The sequence below is a fragment of the Triplophysa rosa genome, linkage group LG19 (genome assembly GCF_024868665.1).
Source record: "Triplophysa rosa linkage group LG19, Trosa_1v2, whole genome shotgun sequence".
Taxonomy (NCBI): domain Eukaryota; kingdom Metazoa; phylum Chordata; class Actinopteri; order Cypriniformes; family Nemacheilidae; genus Triplophysa; species Triplophysa rosa.
This window is the reverse complement of record NC_079908.1, coordinates 19,346,578-19,365,916: the sequence shown is the minus strand read 5'-3', so window position 1 is coordinate 19,365,916 and position 19,339 is coordinate 19,346,578. Positions and strand designations below refer to the sequence as shown.

General features: G+C 35.7%; 3 protein-coding genes across 4 annotated transcripts; all 3 read left to right on the top strand.

The window, feature by feature from the left end:
- The first annotated feature begins 1,380 nt into the window (after nucleotides 1-1,380).
- LOC130570719 (uncharacterized) lies at nucleotides 1,381-4,189 on the top strand. 2 transcript variants are annotated; one of them, XM_057361131.1, is made up of 6 exons: nucleotides 1,381-1,488; nucleotides 2,210-2,551; nucleotides 2,681-2,746; nucleotides 3,344-3,442; nucleotides 3,620-3,736; nucleotides 3,851-4,189. In XM_057361131.1, the coding sequence occupies exons 1-6, from the start codon at nucleotides 1,422-1,424 to the stop codon at nucleotides 4,105-4,107; spliced, it is 948 nt and encodes a 315-aa protein (XP_057217114.1). In that variant the 5' UTR covers nucleotides 1,381-1,421; the 3' UTR covers nucleotides 4,108-4,189. The 2 variants fall into 2 exon arrangements, with proteins under 2 accessions (XP_057217114.1, XP_057217113.1); XM_057361130.1 differs by having other exon boundaries at nucleotides 3,848-4,189.
- Nucleotides 4,190-6,591: 2,402 nt separating this feature from the next.
- Nucleotides 6,592-8,572, top strand: LOC130570718 (uncharacterized). The gene is made up of 5 exons (XM_057361129.1): nucleotides 6,592-6,934; nucleotides 7,064-7,129; nucleotides 7,727-7,825; nucleotides 8,003-8,119; nucleotides 8,234-8,572. Exons 1-5 carry the CDS (start codon nucleotides 6,691-6,693, stop codon nucleotides 8,488-8,490), a joined length of 783 nt encoding a protein of 260 aa, XP_057217112.1. The 5' UTR covers nucleotides 6,592-6,690; the 3' UTR covers nucleotides 8,491-8,572.
- An 874-nt stretch (nucleotides 8,573-9,446) lies between these two features.
- On the top strand, nucleotides 9,447-15,848 carry LOC130570467 (uncharacterized). The gene is made up of 8 exons (XM_057360789.1): nucleotides 9,447-9,689; nucleotides 10,006-10,077; nucleotides 10,246-10,311; nucleotides 11,177-11,807; nucleotides 12,957-13,313; nucleotides 13,419-13,583; nucleotides 14,418-14,521; nucleotides 14,998-15,848. Exons 4-8 carry the CDS (start codon nucleotides 11,750-11,752, stop codon nucleotides 15,052-15,054), a joined length of 741 nt encoding a protein of 246 aa, XP_057216772.1. The 5' UTR covers nucleotides 9,447-9,689; nucleotides 10,006-10,077; nucleotides 10,246-10,311; nucleotides 11,177-11,749; the 3' UTR covers nucleotides 15,055-15,848.
- Nucleotides 15,849-19,339: the final 3,491 nt, after the last annotated feature.

Sequence of the window (19,339 nt, the reverse complement as noted above, 5' to 3'; positions counted from 1 at the left end):
GGTTGCTAGGAGACAGTGTACTGGCAGGTGAATAAGGCTATATGTTCTTGAAGGCTCTTGACTTGAAGATGAGAACATGATACTCCAGTATTCCTGCATCTCCTCTTCGCTGTCAGAAATCAAATGTTATATCACTGTGTGGAGAGCAGAGATTAATGATTTCATGTCAGACTGCCATTGTCACATCTTTGCAGGGTGCCGGAGAATACTGAACATTGAACGGTTATATTGAACTGAAGATACAGCTTATTAGTTTATACCTATGAGAGACAAAAAGATATGAAACGTGTCAAAGTACTTCAATCGTGATATTCTGTTATACTTCTAAGTCATTATTTGAGGTTGTACCTTGCGAAATGTACCTTGTTCTAAACATGGTTGGACTGTATATACTGTAACTATTGATTTGCTATACAAGCACATATGGGCACTACCCAGAGAGACATATTTCGATGTGTTAATACACTTTGGTTTGACTTCCTGTCAGTCATTTGCCATGTGTGTAACCACAAAGCCCAACATCGATCTGGCCCCTTTGTCTCTTCTCAGGCCACGATGGCCTTCCTGTTTATGAAGATGCTGTTGTGACCACTTCCTCTCAATGCTTTAAGAAAATGCTCTTAACATGCTAAACAACAGCAGGCACATGGATGTAGTTTTACTTTATGATCACACACAGTCTCACATAGGGATCAGAGCATTATATGAGAGAAGCACAGAGGAGCCAATTGAATTTGAGATGTTAAAGAGTCTTTGTGAAGGTCAACATCAAGTTAATTAACAAAACTGATAATGTGAAAAAATTATTGGGTAACAGTAATGAATCATGAGCATTATGGGATACTAAATGTGTCTGAGGAAAATTATTTCCCAAGAGAATTGAGTTAAAAGAAATGCATTATGAATAAAAGAATCTATCATGTGCGGGGAGAAAGCAGAAGACGATTGTTTATTCGATTTCTTCTTTTTTAAATTTAATGGAGTAGTATAGAAAAATATTTCTATATAATTCTGTTGTTATACAGAATATTTATAACCCTAAAAGGTTCATCTTTTTATAGTCTGAGGAACGTTTTTCCACATCAAAGAAAAAACAGAAAGGTTATGTGGAAAGTTCTTATGGAACCATGCGGCTAATTAAGCGTGTGAATGGCTACTTTCCGTTTTATAAAAAATAAAAAGGGATTATTAAATGTAACATTAAATAAGTTTTTTTTTGTGATAATGTGCATATTCAAAATGTTTGCCCAATGGGTAACATGGGCAACATTTATCATTTTTCATCGAGACTTGTGTCGTTCACCTTTGGCCACACAGACAGTGGGACTTAAGGAAGTCATGTTTTCTGTCTTTCTGTCTGTGTGTTTTATTGTGAGCGGGTCTGTCAATGTGGCTGGGGTCATAGTTTACATCGACATCAGATGCTCAGGATGAGCTTTCCCACCGTTCTCATCTGTGCTCTCATCTTGTCCTGCTTTTGTTCCAGAGGTGAGTGTAAAATCCAACCTAAACATCTGTTTAAAAATAACCTTACATAGAACGCCCTTGAACCATCAGCTGACTTGTAGATGAGCACAAAGTCATGGAGAATGTACAGAAAGAGAAACATGTGCTTTGTGTTCGTTCTGTCAAAAGAAACATTTGTTGTGTTACAATATTGGATTGACTTCTAATTGAATTATATATTAAAAACAAGAAGAAACTGTTTGTTTTTTTAAAGTCGTGTGAATTGTTGGTTATGTAGCTGTCGGATTGACATTTATATACTCATCTTCAGATAATATTCAGAGGTAAACTTGCATGACACTTTTATTCATATTTATGTGTTTTATCGCAGGTGTCAATGTCATCATAAAAGTAACAACTTCCACATTGGTCAATAGTTTTATGAAAGATGTATTTTATTCTGCTTGTGCTTCTAGAAGGGTGGGGCACAAGCAGAGGGGTGTCTGTCTTTGACATGTTTTCTTTTATTATTTATGTTTTTTTCTTTATGTTATTTAAAATGAAGAAAGTGAGTTTTTTTCTAGTTTTTTTAGTTTACACTTCTTGATTCATTGTGTGCTCCTCTAGATACAACACAGACAATTGAATAAGTTTTTATATATAAATAGTTTGTTCATTTATCTCTTTCAGATTTGCGTTGCAATAAACATTTAGGAAATTAACAATAGTAACAAACCTTCATGTGTTTAATTGTTTTTCTCAGTCTCAAGTTTGGATGAGAAGATATCTGTGATTCAGAGTCCAGACAACATTGCTGTGACTGAGGGAGAATCTGCTAATATAACCTGCTGCTGGACTACAATGACAAAGGAAATATTTAATGTTAAAGTTGGTTGGTTCAAGAATGAAACTAGAGTTTCAGCAGAAAACCGTCTCTACCAAAAGTCTCCATCACAGAATTGTTCTACTCTACACATCACGCACATAACTCCTAATGATGCAGGAGAATATATGTGTAAAGTGACCCAAGACATCCCAATCCTGCGTGAATACAATGGGAGTAAAACACATTTAACTGTCATCCAAATTCATGTCACAACTGAAGGTGAGATACACTTATTGTACACTTATTCAACCTCATCACAACACTATACCATTACAGTTCATTTTTATATATTTTTTTATATTTATTGTAACATTGAACATTTAAAAATGTTTTTTTTATGTTTTACAGACAGTGTTCTTATCATTTCCGATACATCTTCTATGGTCCCAGTAACCATCTGTGTCCCAACAGTCAGTGAGTTTTCAGTGTTAGCCTACTGCAAATGTTTTATTGTATTATTGTAAATATTGTATTTGTATATGTTTGTATTATTGTCTCCTTTGACAAATTGATTTATTGTTCCTTTATCTTCTCTGTAAGTCGCTTTGGATAAAAGCATCTGCTAAATGCCTACATGTATGTTTCATCAGATGTCCAGCAGTTATTGCAGGCTGATGATCAAACATTAGCGATCACTGATTTATTATCTAATTTCAGTCGTGGCAACTCTTGATATAAACTGTTTGCATGTTAGTGGTTATGGCAAGGAGTAGATGTCTTTACAACGCTCCTGCATGTTTTGCTACTGCAGATATATGAAGACATGTTTCTGTGCGAGACAAATCTACATGTGTAATATCAAAATATTATATTTAAATGTTGATTTTTAATGTATGTGGGACAGAGAAAATGCAAGCTGATCAGTTTGCTCCATGAGTGCGTAATGCAGATTACATATTAAAAATCATATAAATTACTAATTAAATTTAGCTTGTGATTAATTTTCTAATTTTACATAATTTCATGTGAAGGTTTAGGATAAGCTTTGTGTGAACTTTTTTGTTGTTGAAGAAAAGCCTCAAATTATCCAGACGGTTACTAAGTCAAAGACAAATCCAAAAGATGAGACCGCTTTGGATGGACATTCTGTGGATTCTTCAAATGAAAGCGGTAGGAATATATATTAATATGATACAAATTTTAGAGTAAACATATTTATAATAGAAAGAGAGGTGTTTGTGTGTAAGAGTCTCATAGTTTCCTCAAAACCCATTTGAAAGGTATTTCAGATGTAAGCAATCACAAAGAGAACTACAAATTTAGACCGCTGAGTTTTTTTCTCCATAGGTGATTTGCAGGACATTGTGTTCATTTACATTTTTAGATGTTTGCCCTTCCTTACTCTGCTGGTGGCATTCTTTTATCTGAACAGAGATGATAAAAGAGCCATCCCATCAAAAACAGGTAACATTGAAACAAAATCCACCGAACAAATAAACTCATTTCAGATTTTTTACAATGTTACTAAGAGATGACAGCTGAGAGATCTTGACATCAAACTGACTTTCTTTTAAGCAGATAAACCTTCTAAACCATTAGAACAACCAGAGGAAGATCTAGAATCAGGAAATAAATGCAGAAATGACACTGAAAGTGTGAAACAGGGAGAGAGAGAAACTGCAGAGAAACCTGAAGATGAAAAAGACAAACAGGAGGAAGAAAACGAGCCGGTCGTGCTTTTGGACACAGAAGACGTGATGGTTATTCGTGACAGTGAAGAAGGTGCAGCTTCTCTTGTGAACAGCATTGTAGCAACTGGTTTATCAGATCTGTGATGTCACTTCCTGTATGCTTGGTTGCAGTTTGTTGTATTGTAATACTCAAACTGATGTAAATATTATTCAATTTATTTAATAATAAAAATATGACATGCATGACATATATGCATGACTCTGTTTTATTGTTGTGAAAGATCAGTGTTGTGGTCTTAAATCTTAAAAACGATGTAAAACTTTAACATGTGCATTTGGCTGACAGTTTTATTCAAAACAACAACAGTGCATTCAGAGTACACATTTTCTTTAGCAGTATGTGTTTTCAATAGGTATTTAACCCTTTGCACTTCGAACACAATGCCCTGACAGTGGAGCTATAGGAACACTAAAATGATGTGGATCTGTGATGATCTATATTGTGTTAAAGGCGCAGTTTTTGATTTACAGCGGCCACTAGTGTTGTATTATAGGTTTGCAACGAATCGCTCAGTCCAAACACGACGGTGGCCACCACAGTACAAAAAGATTTCGTTCTCATGTTGACGCAGGGAAGAGATCATGCGGGCATTAGAAAGACTGTAGAAAGAGCGATGTCTTATTTATTACATCAAATAAAAGATCTGTGGATTTTAAGTATTTTAAGTCATCCCGCGATCCGTTTCACCACGATACCGCAGCGGAGAGGGAGAGGAAACGCGCGTTGTAGAGTTGTTTGTCCGTTTAGGGCTGCTGTACAAAACATGGCGTCGAATTCAATGTATGTAGGCCCGCTCTGTATGTAGATATAAACAGCTTATTCTAAGGTATTAGAAACATAACGGCTCATTATGTAAGGTCTTTATACACCTCTGAAGAAATAGTTTTGTATATTATATTGCATTTCTGTCAATAGATCCTCCTAAAAACCCCGTATTGTTCCTTTAAGTAAAGGAATATTCTAATATTGTTATAAAAATGGGGACTATAAAACATAACATTAAACGATGTATTTATTAAAAGTGAAAATGTGCACATAAAAAATGTTGCAAAGAATTGTGGGTGAAATGGAAATTATTACACCAAGTAAAAGCACCTGTGTTGTTCACCTTTGGCCACACAGACAGTGATCTTAAGGAAGTCGTGTTTCTGTGTGTTTTGGGTGTGTATTTATTGTGAGTGGGTTTGCGTCTAGGCTAGGGTGATAGTTTAGATTGGCATCAGATGATCATGATGACATTCTCCTCCTGTGGTCTCATCTTGTCCGTCTTGTGTTCCAGAGGTAAGTGCCACATCCAACCTAAACATCTGCTTAAAAGTAACCTAACAGATGTTAATACGTGCTTTGTATTTGGCAACATTTGGTGTATTTGTGGTTTTACAATATTACATGAGTTCTTCTAACAAATGTCATTTTTATAATTTAATCTTTGACTTTTTTTGTTCACTTTTTATCTCTTATTAAATTGATGTTCATGGTGTACTTAGAGTACAATACACTCCCGGCCTACATGTTATATGTTCATATTTTATCATGAACATTTAGGAAATCAACAAGGGCAAAAAAAATGTAATGCCTTTAATTGTGTTTTTTTCAGTTGCTGATGGAAATAAAACCCTCTTAAGTATCAGTAAAGAGCGACAAGGAAGCAATTCACCAACAACTAAAGGTGAGATTCTTCCTCCACATTCACTTATTTGTTNGTATAGACACACAGATACTTAAGAATATTTGGGGGCAACATAAAAAAGCAATGTTAAATGTTTAAAATGTTTATGATGTGCAGTATAAACAATTAAATGTATTGCACTGTAAGTCAAGCGGAAAATAAAATAGCAGAATAATGTTTTTAAGATGTGTAAAGCTCAATGTAGTAAAATCCGGATAACTTTTGGCTCAATTATGTTATGTAATGTCAAGACAAACTCAGATGTACATCCGTGCTGAAATGAACAATAGAAACCACCACAGAAATGGTTCATTTTCCAACATTTGACCAATTGAATACATCACATACCAGTAGACACCATTGTAGTTTCCATTAAAACTAATACAATTCCCATTTAACCATTAAATCCATTAAATATTGTGTTTTACGCAGGGTTCTGTTGTCCAAACCTCAGAGAAAACTAACATTAAAAATCTATTCCCACGATATTCCAAGTTTTAAATCAAACCAACGTGCATGTATGGAAAAATGACTAAAGCTTTGAAAATGTTTGAAATATACAACTTTTTGACGATACTAGCAAAAAAAGTTGGTCGTTGGGAATGTTTTTGTGCAGCGATCTTTAGTCTCATCCACTTGTATATATATAATTGTGTTTAACTGTTAATTTTCAATTCATACATCATGTATAATCAACATTTCTACATTGTCGCTATTTTAAGAGTGTGTTGAAGCCAGTTTGCGTAACATGTAATCTGCAGATCACAACAAAAATTCAAATTTCACAATATGAGCATTATAGAGAATATATTTTTTCATGATATTTTTAACACATCTGGATTATGGTGCTTTCTCTGAATCCGCTACAAACCATCATGTGTGTTATTGTGTATTTTCAGCCACAGGTTTGGATGAGAAGATATCTGTGATTCAGAGTCCAGACAACATTGCTGTGAATGAGGGAGAATCTGCTAATATAACCTGCTGCTGGACTACAATGACAAAGGAAATATTTAATGTTAAAGTTGGTTGGTTCAAGAATGAAACTAGAGTTTCAGCAGAAAACCGTCTCTACCAAAAGTCTCCATCACAGAATTGTTCTACTCTACACATCACGCACATAACTCCTAATGATGCAGGAGAATATATGTGTAAAGTGACCCAAGACATCCCAATCCTGCGTGAATACAATGGGAGTAAAACACATTTAACTGTCATCCAAATTCATGTCACAACTGAAGGTGAGATACACTTATTGTACACTTATTCAACCTCATCACAACACTATACCATTACAGTTCATTTTTATATATTTTTTTATATTTATTGTAACATTGAACATTTAAAAATGTTTTTTTTATGTTTTACAGACAGTGTTCTTATCATTTCCGATACATCTTCTATGGTCCCAGTAACCATCTGTGTCCCAACAGTCAGTGAGTTTTCAGTGTTAGCCTACTGCAAATGTTTTATTGTATTATTGTAAATATTGTATTTGTATATGTTTGTATTATTGTCTCCTTTGACAAATTGATTTATTGTTCCTTTATCTTCTCTGTAAGTCGCTTTGGATAAAAGCATCTGCTAAATGCCTACATGTATGTTTCATCAGATGTCCAGCAGTTATTGCAGGCTGATGATCAAACATTAGCGATCACTGATTTATTATCTAATTTCAGTCGTGGCAACTCTTGATATAAACTGTTTGCATGTTAGTGGTTATGGCAAGGAGTAGATGTCTTTACAACGCTCCTGCATGTTTTGCTACTGCAGATATATGAAGACATGTTTCTGTGCGAGACAAATCTACATGTGTAATATCAAAATATTATATTTAAATGTTGATTTTTAATGTATGTGGGACAGAGAAAATGCAAGCTGATCAGTTTGCTCCATGAGTGCGTAAAGCAGATTACATATTAAAAATCATATAAATTACTAATTAAATTTAGCTTGTGATTAATTTTCTAATTTTACATAATTTCATGTGAAGGTTTAGGATAAGCTTTGTGTGAACTTTTTTGTTGTTGAAGAAAAGCCTCAAATTATCCAGACGGTTACTAAGTCAAAGACAAATCCAAAAGATGAGACCGCTTTGGATGGACATTCTGTGGATTCTTCAAATGAAAGCGGTAGGAATATATATTAATATGATACAAATTTTAGAGTAAACATATTTATAATAGAAAGAGAGGTGTTTGTGTGTAAGAGTCTCATAGTTTCCTCAAAACCCATTTGAAAGGTATTTCAGATGTAAGCAATCACAAAGAGAACTACAAATTTAGACCGCTGAGTTTTTTTCTCCATAGGTGATTTGCAGGACATTGTGTTCATTTACATTTTTAGATGTTTGCCCTTCCTTACTCTGCTGGTGGCATTCTTTTATCTGAACAGAGATGATAAAAGAGCCATCCCATCAAAAACAGGTAACATTGAAACAAAATCCACCGAACAAATAAACTCATTTCAGATTTTTTACAATGTTACTAAGAGATGACAGCTGAGAGATCTTGACATCAAACTGACTTTCTTTTAAGCAGATAAACCTTCTAAACCATTAGAACAACCAGAGGAAGATCTAGAATCAGGAAATAAATGCAGAAATGACACTGAAAGTGTGAAACAGGGAGAGAGAGAAACTGCAGAGAAACCTGAAGATGAAAAAGACAAACAGGAGGAAGAAAACGAGCCGGTCGTGCTTTTGGACACAGAAGACGTGATGGTTATTCGTGACAGTGAAGAAGGTGCAGCTTCTCTTGTGAACAGCATTGTAGCAACTGGTTTATCAGATCTGTGATGTCACTTCCTGTATGCTTGGTTGCAGTTTGTTGTATTGTAATACTCAAACTGATGTAAATATTATTCAATTTATTTAATAATAAAAATATGACATGCATGACATATATGCATGACTCTGTTTTATTGTTGTGAAAGATCAGTGTTGTGGTCTTAAATCTTAAAAACGATGTAAAACTTTAACATGTGCATTTGGCTGACAGTTTTATTCAAAACAACAACAGTGCATTCAGAGTACACATTTTCTTTAGCAGTATGTGTTTTCAATAGGTATTTAACCCTTTGCACATCGAACACAATGCCCTGACAGTGGAGCTATAGGAACACTAAAATGATGTGGATCTGTGATGATCTATATTGTGTTAAAGGCGCAGTTTTTGATTTACAGCGGCCACTAGTGTTGTATTATAGGTTTGCAACGAATCGCTCAGTCCAAACACGACGGTGGCCACCACAGTACAAAAAGATATCGTTCTCATGTTGACGCAGGGAAGAGATCATGCGGGCATTAGAAAGACTGTAGAAAGAGCGATGTCTTATTTATTACATCAAATAAAAGATCTGTGGATTTTAAGTATTTTAAGTCATCCCGCGATCCGTTTCACCACGATACCGCAGCGGAGAGGGAGAGGAAACGCGCGTTGTAGAGTTGTTTGTCCGTTTAGGGCTGCTGTACAAAACATGGCGACGAATTCAATGTATGTAGGCCCGCTCTGTATGTAGATATAAACAGCTTATTCTAAGGTATTAGAAACATAACGGCTCATTAAGTAAGGTCTTTATACACCTCTGAAGAAATAGTTTTGTATATTATATTGCATTTCTGTCAATAGATCCTCCTAAAAACCCCGTATTGTTCCTTTAAGTAAAGGAATATTCTAATATTGTTATAAAAAATGGGGACTATAAAACATAACATTAAACGATGTATTTATTAAAAGTGAAAATGTGCACATAAAAAATGTTGCAAAGAATTGTGGGTGAAATGGAAATTATTACACCAAGCAAAAGCACCTGTGTTGTTCACCTTTGGCCACACAGACAGTGATCTTAAGGAAGTCGTGTTTCTGTGTGTTTTGGGTGTGTATTTATTGTGAGTGGGTTTGCGTCTAGGCTAGGGTGATAGTTTAGATCGGCATCAGATGATCAGGATGACATTCTCCTCCTGTGGTCTCATCTTGTCCGTCTTGTGTTCCAGAGGTAAGTGCCACATCCAACCTAAACATCTGCTTAAAAGTAACCTAACAGATGTTAATACGTGCTTTGTATTTGGCAACATTTGGTGTATTTGTGGTTTTACAATATTACATGAGTTCTTCTAACAAATGTCATTTTTATAATTTAATCTTTGACTTTTTTTGTTCACTTTTTATCTCTTATTAAATTGATGTTCATGGTGTACTTAGAGTACAATACACTCCCGGCCTACATGTTATATGTTCATATTTTATCATGAACATTTAGGAAATCAACAAGGGCAAAAAAAATGTAATGCCTTTAATTGTGTTTTTTTCAGTTGCTGATGGAAATAAAACCCTCTTAAGTATCAGTAAAGAGCGACAAGGAAGCAATTCACCAACAACTAAAGGTGAGATTCTTCCTCCACATTCACTTATTTGTTTATACCACTAAAGAGAAATAACACCATCTTGCGTGTCATTCAAATTCAGGTCACATTGTCACACTAATTCACACAATACCATTACAGTTTACTGAAATATTGTTATTTTTTTCTAATTGGTCTCCTGTTTTACAGACAATGCTCATGTAAATTCTGACTCACACTTAGTGGTCCCAGTAAACATCTGCGTCCCAACACCCAGTGAGTATTAATTTACAGTTATGCATTTGGCAGATGCAAATAACAATATGTACTATATTATATACTATACTACTATACTATAATACAGTACTTACAAGATGAAAAGATCTAGATGTGTTACCCGTTGTTGCATGATTTGCTGCAGACATACATGTACATGCAGACCTGATTCTGTGCTGCACAAATGGAAACATATCATATTTAAATGTTAATATGTAAATATTATATTCAGTGGTAGAAATGGCTGAACAGCAAAATCGCCTGTGTTAAAAAAGGTCAAATGAACTCTTACAGTGTATATATAATCCACACTTTGAGAGTGTTAATTGGGCCTTTTTTAACACTGGCGATTTTGCTGTGTGAAATTCAGGGGACATTTTGAAACCACAGATGCAAACAATGCCTTCCGTTTCCAGTCCCTCCATATCTTTTAAATGATATTTAAACGTTGATCATAACATAAATTATGAATCGTGAGCATGCAAGCTGATTGGCTGACTGATTAAGGTATATCAGTTCGCTTTGTGAGTGTGTAAGGCGAATGGCTGGCAAATATTAAACTAAAACCAGCATGTTCAATATTAAGTATCAATGTGATATACTGAAAAACATGAAGCTGGTTTTGATTCTAAGAAAATCCTGACTGAATAATCTTAAATTAATTTATCATTTGATTAATTCATGTTTATAGAATAAGCTGTAATTAAAGGTTTGTCGGGTTTAATAACTCAAAGTTTTGTCTTATAATTGAAGGTTATATCCCCTAAGATTGTGAATGTAAAGATTTTAGATAGGCCTACGTTTTTTTCTCCGTTAGTGATTTGTGGGACATTTACATGCTGGTGGCATTCTTATATCTGAACAGAGATGACAAATGCCTAAATGACACTGAAGTTGTGAAAACTGTTGAAGAGGAAGAGAGTGACACCACAGAGAAAACTGGAGAGGAAACAGAAGACATAAAAGGCAAGCAGGAGGTAGAAAAAGATCCATTGTGGACACTGAAGATGTGATGGTTGTAACATGTAACAGTGAAGAAGGTACAGTTTCTCTTGTGGGTATTGTTTCAGCTCTGTGACACAGACGGGCTTATCAGATCTGTGATGTCAATTCCTGTATGCTCTGTTGCAGTTTGATGCGGTTTGCGAAGCAAAGGCTACTGAAACTGATAGTTTAAATAATATTCCAATTGTTTTACAATAATGAAACTATGACTCGGCTGTGCATAAAATCTGTGTGTTGTGTGTTTATGGTGTATGTGACTGTGTCCGGGGGCGAAGGAAAGAGTAAGAGACCAGTGTTGTGGTTAACTCAGAGCGCCGCTGTAACAAAATTAGTTGAGGGCGGGGGGCTCAGAGGAAAGCTGAGGATGTTTCATACATGAAACAGTGTGTTGGAGGAGTAAAGCAAAGTTCACACATTCAACCGACACACAGAAATGAAGCGTTCCTCTAAACTCATGTGTGGGCTTCTTATGTCATGGCTTTGTTTTAGAGGTAAGAAAAAGAGATATTTGAGATAATAATACAGGATTAGTATCAAATCTTTGTAGCAATGTGAGAACGGATTCTTCCTGTGTTCGGAGATTTTTGTCATGTTTTGTTAATGAATGCTGCTAATAGTTGTCTAAAGCGACATCATCATTCGTCCGAATGTTGTTTTGTTCATTTTTCTTGTAATTGTTTAATGTTTTTATTGTTTTCATAACGTCTATACAGAATAATTAGCTTTATTTTGTGCTTAATTATTTTTTTTACTTCTGATGTGCTATCTAGCTTTAGTATAGACACACAGATACTTAAGAATATTTGGGGGCAACATAAAAAAGCAATGTTAAATGTTTAAAATGTTTATGATGTGCAGTATAAACAATTAAATGTATTGCACTGTAAGTCAAGCGGAAAATAAAATAGCAGAATAATGTTTTTAAGATGTGTAAAGCTCAATGTAGTAAAATCCGGATAACTTTTGGCTCAATTATGTTATGTAATGTCAAGACAAACTCAGATGTACATCCGTGCTGAAATGAACAATAGAAACCACCACAGAAATGGTTCATTTTCCAACATTTGACCAATTGAATACATCACATACCAGTAGACACCATTGTAGTTTCCATTAAAACAAATACAATTCCCATTTAACCATTAAATCCATTAAATATTGTGTTTTACGCAGGGTTCTGTTGTCCAAACCTCAGAGAAAACTAACATTAAAAATCTATTCCCACGATATTCCAAGTTTTAAATCAAACCAACGTGCATGTATGGAAAAATGACTAAAGCTTTGAAAATGTTTGAAATATACAACTTTTTGACGATACTAGCAAAAAAAGTTGGTCATTGGGAATGTTTTTGTGCAGCGATCTTTAGTCTCATCCACTTGTATAAATATAATTGTGTTTAACTGTTAATTTTCAATTCATACATCATGTATAATCAACATTTCTACATTGTCGCTATTTTAAGAGTGTGTTGAAGCCAGTTTGAGTAACATGTAATCTGCAGATCACAACAAAAATTCAAATTTCACAATATGAGCATTATAGAGAATATATTTTTTCATGATATTTTTAACACATCTGGATTATGGTGCTTTCTCTGAATCCGCTACAAACCATCATGTGTGTTATTGTGTATTTTCAGCCACAGGTTTGGATGAGAAGATATCTGTGATTCAGAGTCCAGACAACATTGCTGTGAATGAGGGAGAATCTGCTAATATAACCTGCTGCTGGACTACAATGACAAAGGAAATATTTAATGTTAAAGTTGGTTGGTTCAAGAATGAAACTAGAGTTTCAGCAGAAAACCGTCTCTACCAAAAGTCTCCATCACAGAATTGTTCTACTCTACACATCACGCACATAACTCCTAATGATGCAGGAGAATATATGTGTAAAGTGACCCAAGACATCCCAATCCTGCGTGAATACAATGGGAGTAAAACACATTTAATTATCACTACAGAACAACAAAGAACAAATGCAACAACAACTAAAGGTGAGATTTATCCTCTACACTCACTTATTTACTACCATATGAAGTCATACAATTTAATTTCAGTCATCCTATCAGATGTATCATTTATTTGCTCATGTGATACAGGCAATGATAGATGCACCGTTCAACCAAATCCCACCAATAAGGCAACAAGCCCAAAGACAGCTCCACATCTGATCCTGTATTTGTCTCTGGCTGCTGTCGTTGGCCTGCTGACCATCTGCTTGGTCTTTACTGTGTGTAGAACGAGGAACTACTGTAAAAATACAGGTACGCGTCATTTAAAAACCGAGACACACACAGTCCAGAAGTAGCCTATCTAGTGTGTGATGAATGTCTACAACATTGCTTTATCTCAACAGGTTTTATTTATTTATTTATGTGTATGTACACTTTGAAAAAAGGTTGGGTTAATTCAACCTAGCATTGGGTCATAAAATGGAAAAACCTAACCGTTGGGTTAACCCAGGAAATAAAACAACCCAGCATAGGTTAAATTATAACCCACTGGTTGGGTTTGTCCATTTTTGACCCAATGCTGGGTTGAGTTAAACCAACGTTTTTTAGAGTGTAAATACACAGGGTGTCCATTATTATTTGTTTAAAAGTGGGATTGTAGCCAATTTTTTTCTACCAGACCAAACATCAGCACAGAAAAAACAAGACACTTTAAAACAAACAAACGTGTCACTTTTTGACTTACAGTGCATGATGCAAGTGCAAGTAACATGAACAATAATGTAGCCCGCTTGGAAATCTTTCTGTGTGAGCAGTCTTTAATGTCTAAACTTGTCAGACATTGAATGTGTGTGGCCCCTGCACAGGAAGAGCAAACACCCATGAGCTGTTCAGAATCAGACCTGTCAGCAACAATCACTCTTAACATCACCGTTACCTGCATTTACTTACTGCTGTTAGTAAATGTATCAAAAAAGAGCAACAGGGTTCAGAGAGTCTTACTTGCAAATAAGTAAGTCAAAATCGAAGTTTTCCTTTTAAAAATATGTTCTTTTTGAATGTTGTGTGTAAGGTCATAGTATCAGACAGATATACCCAACAAACACACACAAATGCCCTTAAATCCCTGTGTTTGCATCTCTACAGAGCGAGTGGTCATTCGCCAGACGCCTCACAATGAAGGGGAGGAGCATGAAAACCACGAGGAGGAGGAGCTTAGCTCAGGCTCATCACGAGGGTCCCTCCAATGGGTAAGCGCCATCTCTCATGAACACGCCCATGAATGTACAAACTACAGGAAAAATGCAATCACAATGATTTGGGTATTGATACAGTTATAGTTGTAGTGTGGACTGTGCTACATTTGGAATAATTTAAAAAAATCTTTATAGTTATCGCGGTTGTCTTTAGTGTGAACGGGTCTTTAGAATTAAAATAGATCATAAAATTCTCCAATTTTTGGTAAATAATATTTAACGCCCCTCTTTATCTCGGACATGATGTCATAATGTACAATATCTGAGCAACATTTGTAATTCCAGCATGAGATCTGAGATTCTGACTTCATTGATGCGGTTTCATGCCATGCTTTCTTTCTTATCCGCGCTTTTATATGACATGTCAAAATTCCCACGCAATTCTGATGAAACATTTTCATTATCGCATGATACATCCATATTTCAGATGATAAGAGTTTGATTGAAGTTCTCTCTCTCTCTCTTTACAGTATCAAGTTCCTGTTTACTGGTCTTACTTCGATGTACAGAGCGCTCAAGACCAATGACAACCATAAAAAGTGACTTGTATATTATCTTTCTTTCTTTCTGTCTTTCTCTCTCTGGCGGTCATGAGAGAATCTTTGTAAATAGTTGAAACTACAGAGCAAAAATACAGTGGAAATGTTTGAACTCATTGATTTAATCTCACTGCATGTAAAACTCAGATGTTTTATTAGTTCTTGTTTGCTTAAGTTTTTATTCACTTTTTTTATTATCAGTCAAAACTTTATGTTGACTGAAAAATACATTTCAAGCTGAAATTGAAGTTACAAACACAAATCTGCAATGCAAATGCGTGCAAAACACACACAGCTTATGTTATCTATATCAGTGTTGAATATTTAATTTTTTGTACATATACAGTTATGAGTTATTTTTGAATATTTCTAAAACTTGTGTGATTAACGCATTTATTTTGTGGTTGATTTTGACAAGTCTGAAAAAGCATGAGGCTGTTGTGACAGAGATAAACACGTAGAGACGCTGCAGGTGGAAACTCTAGTCTGGTGGTCTTTAGAGGTCAATGACAGGAAATGGAAATTGCAGCGCGGCTGGTTTCTTTCGACACCATGCACTTCTTTGCAACACAATGTACACGTGTGCTTCTGTTAAACAAACGAACAACGCAATAAAGTTCAGTACAAAAGTAGATCTCAATCTAACAGAATAAATGTGTACAGACTATAAGAGATAACGCCCACCACAGATGCAGGACCATCTCATTTCTCGCTATTAAACCATTTAAAACGTTGCGTTGTACGTATATGATCTGTATTATGAGGTTGTTGTGTTTTGCATTAGAGTGTATGTGAATAAATGAAATTCACATGTCATGTATATACAAAAAACACTGTTTTAATATCATTCATAGCAGTAATGTAATTATCTCTCTTTGTCAGTTCATCCGTGTCTCTGTGATAAGGACGCTGCATTATCATGTGTGTTTACAGGGTTTATAATAAGTGTCTCTCCCTACATTTGTCACAGACTAATAAAATCGTGACAAATACATGTACTCGCTCAAATACATTATGTACCTGATGTCATGGGGAGTACATCGCACATTTAATTCAAAGTTATTCAATGCTTTGGGCTTTTAGCCTAAGATCAATATTTTGTTTTATGTTATCTCTACTTTTGTTCTCTTTTTTCCATATGATCCTTTAAGAATATCTAATACGCGTGTTCCTTCTGAGTGAGTAATAGGGACTGGTTGACTTTAGTCTAAGGGAAAGACAAATAGTTAGCATTGTAGTGGTCATTAAACCACCAGAAGAAAGGTTTAAAATGTGTTACCCTAATTGTACACATATACTGTGCACAAATCTCGCTCTATTAGTACTGCAAATGTTTGTGTATAACAGCTTATTTTAGTCTTATATTTTGCTTATTTTATCATATCTAATATTCCGTTCAAATCATATTTCTAACTTTTTTTGTTTATGTTTAGGCTGAATTCTCTTTCTTTCGATAATTCATATAGCGGTAATGGAATTCATTGCGTGGGGCATTTGTTTTAAAATGCAGGGTCTTATGGTTTAGGGTGTTATAAGGTGTTATGTGTTGTATTAGTTAAAGTTATTGTCTCCCTTGTTTCTCGTACTTAGGGTGGTTTCATACCTATTTACCAATAGCTACCATATTTACCGCAAATTAACTTCGTAAGACTTTTCCAATTGATTTAAATTGAAAGTAATGTATATTAAGTGTTTTGGAAGGGAGGTACTAGGAGGTGTGGTGTCAGTTGGCCACAGAACCCCCACAGATGACCCACTACGCACACACACTTCGACGACGAACGCACGCACGCACGCACGCACAGACACACCCAACACACACACACACACTCGCACGCACACAATTCCACACACATTATCAGATACTCACTTTTTCTTGGATGCAGATTAAGTGACAGTTTTAGTTAAGATGTGTCCGATGAAACGAGGGAGACAGGGGCTAGTTGTCACACTTTTTTCTACAATGAAAATTTTACATTCCAACCTTAAGATCTTGGTGATTGCCCATGAAAAAAGATGAAGTTCAATTAAAACATTTTGAGATTGTATGATTGTGTGAATTTTATAAAATGATATTCTTCAATAACATATAACATATGCTTGTCGTAACCTGACATTTATGAATAGCACCCTGGTCCATTTAATTCACATTAACATTACAAAAATGATTCTGGACTTGGAAGTAACAGAGTTAGTTGAGTAGAGCCTTTGCGAGCTGTGGAATTCATAAAATGTATCCGTAATTTCTGTATTTCTAAATTGGACTTTTGGCACCTCCTGAGCCTTATAACTCTTGGTGTGACAACATGCCCCAGTCTCAAATAAAATATATGGCAACATTACAGTTTATTGTCAAATGTTCTATACGATTATGTCCAAATAACTCAGACTGTAGTGGGATCATCAGGGAATATAAGAGAATATTATTAGGCACAGGTCTCACAGGGAATGCTTGTGTACCGGAGCGCTGCTGTTTGTGGGAGACCTGATAGTCGTCCAATGGGACTGTTTTCTCTTTGAATTGCCTGAAATTACACAGAAATGGTCTTTCTCTCTTTCTCTTAATACTGCTGTCTTCATTAAGTACAGGGTGAGCTCTCTCTCTCTCAGGCACGTATGCTCGCACAAATGGGATGTCACACTATATTTCTCTCTCCATTCATCTCATCTTCAAGCTCACCTGCTACCAGTTGCAAACACTTTTTTTCCCCGTCTCTGATGTGGCTCTATACGCTCGACACACACACACACACACACACACACACACACACACACACACGCACACACACACACACACACACACACGCACGCACGCACACACACACACACACACACACAATCTTTCTATTTTAATTGACCGTATCCTACAGCTTTGTAGCATTTAATGTTTTCCCCTGAAGTCCACTTATAATGCTAGCCATGGTTTCTTACTCCAAAATGGTTTGTCATTGAAAAAATATGGACAATTAAAATCTTTTGTAGCACAATCTTCCCTCTGACTCTCAGGTACACATTGTACAAACATAACAAAACAAACTACATAATCTTTGTCAGTTCTGATTAAATTGTGGTTGACACAGTTATGCAGTACTCTGGCCCTCGCAAGTGGCCAACGTGTCACTTCCTGTTTGTATGGTTACGAGTTTTACACGCGCCTCAAGCTCAAGAAACCCGTCACGGTCTCACACCCCAGTCATAAAGATCTCCATTCGGCCCTTTTTACCTAACTTTATTTGCTCTCATTTAGTTTCCGGCAGTGTTTGTGTCATGCACACTGCCCGCAGGCAGGTTGAGATTCAAGGTATCTGACTCTCCAGCATCTGCAGCTCAAAAGGCCCAGCAGGTTGAGAGACTGGTTAAGGGAAAAACAGAGGGTGGAAGTGCAAAAGATAGACGGGAAACCCCAAACCGCTCACTGAGTTCAGTTTCTTTTTATTCACCTCCACACTTGGATGTTCAGACGGGAGATTGTCTGTTTTTTGACATGCGACATTGCTATATTATGGGATTCAAAAGTTTAAAAGATTGACAAAAAATTATTTTGCTCGCACTTTATAATAAGGTCTCATTTTGTTTGCATTGGTTATAGCTCCAGTGTGTAATATTGTGGAGGATCTATTGGCCGAAATTCAATATAATATACATAACTATGGTGCATAAAGACCTTACATAATGAAGCGTTATGTTTTTATTACCTTAGAATGAGCTATTTACATACACTACGGGCCGCCTTGCATGGAATTCACATGCTTCTTCCTATCCGTTCTCATCGTTCTGCATATAAATATAAATATACAATATCGTTGCAATATTGTGTAATTTGTACGCTAAAGTTCAATTGTGCGTGCATAGGATACGCCAATGTTTGCGCCTTGATGGAGAGCAGCCATTTTGAAACATACATGAAGAGGAAACACTGAAAGTATTAAATAAAACCTTTAGGTTTAGGGTTTGGGTTAGGTTAGGGTGGAGGTTGATAGCAGGGTCGGATTAGGACTAAAAAGTGGCCATGGACTTCTTCACCAGGAGCAGCCCACAACACCAGGCTGTCAACATAATACACCAGCTTATTGATGCACAAGTCATTCTATGACACCACAATTTAGAAAGAAATGTTTCTAAGGAGCTTTTAAAGACATTGCAAAGCCAATAAAACAACAAACACTAAACAGTAAAGGCCAGTGCAGTCTAAGCAACAAACAGACATCAGAATTACATTAAAGCCTGCCTAAACGTGTCAGTGTAATGTAGGGTAAAGGTTTGTAAATGACAC